General features: G+C 41.7%; 1 protein-coding gene across 23 annotated transcripts in view; it reads left to right on the top strand.

The window, feature by feature from the left end:
• The window catches only part of KIF1B (kinesin family member 1B), a 77,796-nt gene that overhangs the window by 55,043 nt on the left and 15,536 nt on the right, over positions 1-7,217 (top strand). For 12 of the 23 annotated variants that reach the window (XM_017744006.1, XM_008641145.2, XM_008641144.2 and 9 more), the window contains 9 exons: positions 56-185; positions 515-674; positions 1,273-1,363; positions 1,913-2,031; positions 2,555-2,610; positions 5,228-5,336; positions 5,965-6,031; positions 6,738-6,822; positions 7,085-7,190. In XM_017744006.1, the coding sequence (XP_017599495.1) occupies positions 56-185; positions 515-674; positions 1,273-1,363; positions 1,913-2,031; positions 2,555-2,610; positions 5,228-5,336; positions 5,965-6,031; positions 6,738-6,822; positions 7,085-7,190 (923 nt within the window). Of the gene's footprint in view, positions 1-55; positions 186-514; positions 675-1,272; positions 1,364-1,912; positions 2,032-2,554; positions 2,611-3,142; positions 3,344-5,227; positions 5,337-5,964; positions 6,032-6,737; positions 6,823-7,084; positions 7,191-7,217 lie in introns of all 23 variants that reach the window. The other 11 variants (XM_017744004.1, XM_017743998.1, XM_017744002.1 and 8 more) reach the window with 1 other exon arrangement.

The raw sequence follows: 7,217 nt of genomic DNA, 5'->3' as shown, positions 1-7,217 counted from the left end.
GGCAAACCAAGAAAGTGCAGGAGTCTATTAAAAGCCACTTCATTTAATTTTTCAGAGTGATTTTTCTTCAGTTGCGATGACTCGGTCTGGACTGTCACTGGAGGAATTAAGAATTGTGGAAGGGCAAGGACAGAATTCAGAGGTTACCACTCCTCCAGAGGAGATCAACAGAATGAATGAGCTGGGTAAGCAAGAAATACGTGGTAGTTTTGGAGAAATTCTGGGAAATTTGGGGCACTTTCAGTCAGTTATAGAAAGGAGTTCTGCGTGTCCTTCAAGAATGTGATAGTTAGGGGAGAGGTGTTAGCAATGGGTTGAATATGAGAGATCCTGGACTTAATCATTTGAAGAACTGTGCTGAAAAACTGTTCCCAGGTATTTGGATCTTTTGGGTTTAAAAGGGGAAAAAAATGTGTGATGGGACTAAACTGTCTCCTGAAGAAATATTTTAAAAGAGAGGAGGAAAAAAAAAGGAAAAAATGATTTCATGTGGGATGTATTTTTTCTCTCTAAGACTTGAAGTCAGCCACTTTGGATGGAAAGATGACTATGGAAGGATTCACTGAGGAAATTGGTGATCACCTGAAGCTGGGCAGTGTGTTTACCTTCCGGGTGACAGTGCTCCAGGCCAGTGGCATTCTGCCCGAATATGCAGATATTTTCTGCCAGTTCAAGTAAGAATTTGTTTTTACTTGCATTAGGTAATTAATGGTTTGATAGAGCAAAGAATAGTGGGCAGTGGAACTCTGAGAACTTTTTGAATGGGTGGAGGTGTTGTACAGCAGAGAAAAACACCTTATCACTTACTGGAGTTCCTGGTGCGCACTTTCCCTTAAGCAGGTGTTAAGGAACAAAGTTTTGCAGAAAGGAATTAGGAATCAAAGTGGACTCATAAGTTACTAGTTTATAGATATCTTAAGGTTTTAAGCTTTAAATGTGAAAAATTCAATACTAGATTGTACATATGCCTGTTAGAATGAAAGCTGCATGACCCTTGAGGAAATCAGTACTTCTCAAGTGAAGGTGGTCTTAGGCTTGGGTCCTTAAGGAAGAGAATAAAAAGGAATAATAAAGACATCAAACAAGTACAGGAATTACGGTCCCACAAGACTATGGTATTCCTGGCTTTAGGATGTCACTCAACTGCTTCTAAAGTTCCAGCAGAATACACTTCTTTTAGGGCTTTAGGATTTCTTTTGAGGGTTGGATTCAGAGCACAGCAGTCTTCATTAAACCATCCTGTGGTGGCTGATTTCTGTTTTTTTTTTTAAGCTTTTTACATCGACATGATGAAGCTTTCTCAACAGAACCTCTCAAAAACAATGGCCGAGGGACTCCCCTTGGGTTTTACCATGTTCAGAATGTAAGTAAAGCTTTCCATGAGCAGTAACTGCCTGTATCAGCACTGGGAGTTGTGTGTGTCCTTCAAGGCCAGGGGAATTCTTAAGAATAGACAGTAATAGGAGTGATCAGGTGAACGATGCAATCCCCACCACAAAGCAAAACACAGAATGATTCTTTGTGGCAAATTTAACTCTTCTCTTTCACCTCTACTTCCTGCCATTGAATTCTGTGTTTCCTTTCCAGGATGTTCAATGAAAACAGTCTAGAATTCAGGAAATAAAATATATGTGTGAATAGCGGTGCTCATGATCTCAGATGAACTGGATATATCTATTTTTATGAACTGTGTAATCCTTTGGTTACATGCAGCCTCCTCTTCTTCTAATTGAAATGCCTGATACTGAGGCTTTAATTTTCTCTTTTATCAGAGAGTAGAACTAATGCCTAAACCAAAAGGGAATGCAGTTGCTTTTATTGTGACTGACACTAAGTGATATGAAAAATACAGACTCCTAAAAGAGATTTCCTTTTTTGAATGTCTCATTTTCTTTCCTCACTTTTGAAATAGATTGCTGTGGAAGTGACAGAATCATTTGTGGAGTACATCAAAACAAAGCCTATTGTCTTTGAAGTCTTTGGACATTATCAGCAGCATCCTCTCCACCTGCAAGGACAGGATCTCAACAGGTATTGGTCACTAGCCTGGCATAAAGGCACTTGGGGATCATGCTCAGGTTATGCAGTTTTTTGTACTCCTGAACTTGTACACCCCACCCTCACAAGCAGAATTCCTGATGGAGGTAAAAGTGCTGGCCGAGGCGTGTTTACCCAGTGTAGTGACTGATGGAATTGTTCTGCTGTCTCAAACATGGGAGGCTGTTCTGCCAGTCCACCCTGCAAACACCTTGGTGATTGGAGCACTGCACTGGGAATACTGGAAACTCCAGCAGTGATCTGTGAGCTCTGGGAAAACCTCAACAGTGCTCCTAGGATTGGTTAAGTTAGAATAGCAAAAGAGCGTAGGTTAGTCTGAGAAGTGTGCTGAGCCCCCTTGTTTTCCTGACAGGTGATATTTACCTGTCTTCATAGAATTGTGAAGATACTTTTAGAGACAAAAATAGGTGTGTATACAAAGGTGCACGTGTGTGCACTTGTGTATATTTCTTATGTTTAACTGCCTCTGTACTGATAACTCTTCATTTCTCTGTAGCCCTCCACAGCCTTCTCGAAGATTCTTTCCTCCCCCTATGCCACTGTCAAAGCCAGGTGAGAACAGCTCTCTAACTCTGTACATCACAGGTCTGCTACTAAAAATGGAGGTTGTAGCATATTCCTGAGGTATCCAGGACACCAAGAAATGTAAATGGAGTGGGTGGTACAAGGGGCACTGAATCTGTCTTTGCTGGCTCTCTGCCCTCTTTATGTGCTTTATTTTTATTTCTTCTCAACCTCCTCTGCAGGAAGTGCTGCTTGGTTCATTAGAGGGTAGAATGCCATTCCTGAGGTGTTGACCATACTCCATGAGATCTGGCTATGGCTCTTCCTGTACTTACTGAGCACTTGACTGGAAATTTGCTTATTCATTAATTGCTTTATCGTTTTGCTCTCTCACATTCTCTTTTAGTGAGTTAGTCTTGTTGCAATGATCCTTGGTTTTCTTTGCTTAATTGGAATAATGCATGCTGAACTCTTTTGTGATTTTTTTTTTTCCATTTCACCTTTAATTTCCTCCATCTTCTCCATCTCACCTGCATGTTTCTACCATCCTTTTTTTGTGTGTGTTCCATTCCCCCTGCAGACCATGAAAGGAAGATTGAGTTGATTAGGTACCTTATGTCTGGCTATGTAAACGTGCATGTGCTGAACACGCTCTCCGAGCATGCCAACGTGCTTGCCTCCTCTGCTGTGGCTGCTTTCCAGGATGGAGCTGACCAGCTGCCACCTTTTCTCTTTCTGCCTGTTCCCAGTTGTCAGAGTGAGAGGGCTCCTAAAAGAGATGGTTAGTAGCCACACCTGGTCTGTGATAGATGTAGAAGTAGTTCCAAAATGTGCTTCAAAATTCCTTTTTCCTTCGTCATGTAGTATTCTTAGGAGTAGAAGCTGCCATGCTTGTGGTCATGGAAGGATGATGCTGTGCTTAAATTTAGGGCTCTTTTAGAGAGAACCACAGAGACAGTCTGTAGATTCCAGTGTGCTGGGAGTCAGAGGTTTTTGTGTGTCACTGCATCTGTTCCCTGAAACTTCCAGGACCTCTGATTTTTTCTGTGTTCTGCGTAGTTTTGGGATACTGGGAGGAGAAATGCATATGAAAACACAGGCAGGTACAGAGGAAACATTCTGCTGTGTTCTATACAGGTTTCCTTTTCACTCATCTTCCTTTTCTGCCACTAACAGTGCTATTCCTCACTTCCATTTGTGTTCTGTTTTATTTAACTCAAAAAAAAGTCATGCTTGTTATTAATTGTACCAGAGCAAGTCTGTGAAAACTACTAGAACCAAACTTTCATGTTTAGTTAAATGTGTCTTTCTGTTGTTTTTCTCTTCTGGTGTTTTTGAGTCTCTCTGCTTAGCAGTAAACTTGAGTTACTTGTGTGTTTGATGTTCCTCTGGCTGTAGTGAGTTCATGTGCAACTGCATGAGGTGACTGGGGGTAAGAGAGTTACTACCCTGAGTAATGTATGGGAAGGTAAAGCCTCAAGCTTGCTACCTCACAGGATGGAGCTGTGCTGTGAATAACTGATTGCTGTAAAATCTGTCACTCTGAGGCAGCTGCTATTTTACCTAGAAAAGAAACAGAACTCAAAAGAGAACATTTAGGCACACTTGTAAGGACCCGTTTTAACTGGGGGCTGTTATGTCCTTCCAGTGCATGGGAAATTAAGTCATGGTGGAAGCTGAAGGATACACAGAGGTGTGAAGGTGGGAGAACCTAAAGAACACCTGAGCAAGGAAGACTGGGGCTTGAGAGGTGAAGGGGGAATAATTATTTGGCTTAATAAAAGCAGTGGGGTTAGTATGTAGAAGGAGAAAAAAAATGGAAAATCAGTTGCAGAGTTACAAAAGTCCCAGTCAGAGTATACAGAACTAAGCTTTTAAAATGTTCCCATTTACAAAAATGTAATGAGTGAAGAGATGAGAGAAGGCATGTAATGATAACGAAAACGTATGATGTGTGAGGGAGTATCAGGTTATTTCTAGAATTTAAGCAGTCTCTTTTTTTTTTCTTAACGTAGTTTATCCCTACATTTGTGTGAAAGGAATCAGAGAGGATCTGGCTGGTAATAATCACTAATACCAAGAGATAAGGAGCCCAGAAACATACTTTGGCAGGATTAAGGCTCTGGAATAAGTCTTGTTCTGCCTTTTTAAATACACAGTATCTTAACCAAGTGGTGCAGGAGTCTGGCAGTTTGTAAAATGAAGAAGTGAAGACCGAAGTTTTTAGTTCTTTTCCTCTTCTGTGGGGAAGGTGAAATGTACTTTATGGGTGAGTAATGCTGCAGATGAACAGACCTCAGCAATTCTAAATCACAAACTGTTAAGCCATAAAGCAACTGATGCACATTTGAGGAAACTTCTTCTCTGTGGATCTAGAGGGACTGTGTATTTTTCCAGACTCTTTGGATGCACTTTTGTTTCATTATTTAACTTTCTTTTTTTTTTTTTTTAATTCTAGTAACCTAGATTTAAAAAACAACTCTTACAGAAATAATGATTGCTGTAAGCAACATCATTTTCATGGTAAAAGCTGTGGTCTGCCTACGTACATAGAATATGTAGGATCTCTGAAATGGCATGTTCCTGTGAGCCCTGAGGAAGCTTTACTTGTTCAGTCTTTGTAAACCACTCTTTTTTTCTTCTTTCTTTTTTTTCTTTCTTTAAGTGCCAGCTACAAAGCTGAATACTGTGAGCAAGCCCAGTTTGGGCCACAGTGTGAGCAAATACGACCTCCTTGTGTGGTTTGAGATCAGTGAACTGGAGCCAACAGGAGAGTAAGTCCTGTATTAATATGTGTTTCAAGAACAGCGGTTTATGCGATTTTTGGGGTTTTTTTCCCTGTGTTCTGTTCAGACCAGGTTGATGTTTAGCAGTCGTCATGTGTGGGGGCTGGCTGGTTTGTAGTGATGGGGTGTCAAATCTGCTGGCAATAGTTGTCCCCATTGGAAAGGACCAAAGTGATGAATGGCATTCTTTCACACTTGGAGGGGTCTTTCCACTGTGAAATTCCAGGCACAGAGGCTGAGCAGGCACCGGGAAAACTTCCCTTGTGTAGGCCATGAGTTTGGATTCTTTGGGACACTGGAGACTTTATGCTCCAGAAGTCACATAGCAGACCCTGGTTTGTGTTCATCTCTGCTACAAAGAAGGTTTTCCCCTGACAGGTTTTTAGGGGTTATATTGAGAAGTGAGTTCCACAGAGTTTTCCATTAGTACTGCAAGTACAGTGTATGACACTTCCATGTTTCACTGATCCCGTAGTGCCAGAAGGAGCCTGTTGGGAGAGTAGGTAGAAGGACACACTCTTACATCTTCAGCTGCTACAAGGAGAGGAACCTGCTGGCAGCAGAAGCTGCTGTGCTGGCACATCTTTCCTGCCTGTTGATTCACTGTCTCACACAGGTACATCCCTGCTATTGTGGATCACACCGGGGGCCTGCCCTGCCAGGGGACCTTTCTGCTTCACCAGGTACTGATGAAAGCTGTGGAACAGCAGGTGTTATCTCTGCAGGGAGGGAGGGGATGCTGCTGACTGGGGTTTGCATCTCCTTTCCCACACAGCTGTGCAGTGACAGCACTAGGGTCAGAATCTCTCAGTCTGTGCTTGGTCTGTTAGCTTTGGGCTACGAGGAGATTGCTTGGCTGCCAGGATATTGCTGTTCCTGTTGCTTATCAGTGGGCATCCCACTCACAAAAGATGAAAGCCTTTTAAAAAGCAGGAATTTGTGCCTTCAGTGTTCTTCAGCATCTCTAAGGATACAGAAAGATTGTGTAGACTCAACTTCCATTTGCTCTCTCTCACTGCTTGTGGTTATGACACATAATCTATGAAGTGGCCATATCTCAGTGCATCTTAAATGCCTCTTATAGTCCTTAATAATAATTTGTCTTTAGCTAGATTATAAAGATGATCCTAGTTAAATATGGTATATAGGTTTAAAGTTATAGTTTTCCTACTCCGCCTTTGTGGAGTGAGGAGGGGAAAGCATTTCATTTCTTTTGCATATGAGAATATAACATCCCTTGGAAGTGAATTTTAGGGCCCTGAAACAAAGAGGTGCTTGTCCAGTTACAGGCTTGTTTAAATGGTATTATTTACTTCACTTTTGTGGTATAAGTGCAAAATAGACCATGTGTGAATACTTCACCAGTGTTTTGTTTCTGAACTCCACCAGGGAATCCAGCGGAGAATCACAGTCACCATTATCCATGAGAAGGGCAGTGAGCTGCACTGGAAAGATGTGCGAGAGCTGGTGGTTGGTGAGTAAATGGTTTTGCATCTTGCTCTGTAAGGAAGAAAAACTATTGCTGGTAATTTCTCTTTGTATCAGATTCTGTCATTTTTATGAGCATTGCCTGTGAGAGGAGGATTTTGAAAAAGATCCAGAGGAAAAACTTAAGTTTTGCAACTTCCGCTTAGAGCTGCTTGTTAATCACGTTGTCTGAAATGATATTTGGGAAAACAAATTCCTTTTGTGTTGCAGTTTGAATTTTAATTGATTCCTCCTCCTCCCCTTTTCAGGGCGTATAAGAAATAAAGCAGAGGTAGATGAAGCTGCTGTGGATGCCATTCTGTCTTTGAATATTATCTCTGCAAAATACCTGAAGTCCTCTCACAGCTCCAACAGGTAAGTGAAGGAAGTGAGCACTCCAGC

The sequence above is a fragment of the Corvus brachyrhynchos genome, unplaced genomic scaffold (assembly GCF_000691975.1).
Source record: "Corvus brachyrhynchos isolate BGI_N302 unplaced genomic scaffold, ASM69197v1 scaffold68, whole genome shotgun sequence".
NCBI classification, from domain to species: Eukaryota; Metazoa; Chordata; class Aves; order Passeriformes; family Corvidae; genus Corvus; species Corvus brachyrhynchos.
The sequence above is the reverse complement of the archived record's forward strand: the minus strand, read 5'-3'. Positions and strand labels throughout refer to the sequence as shown.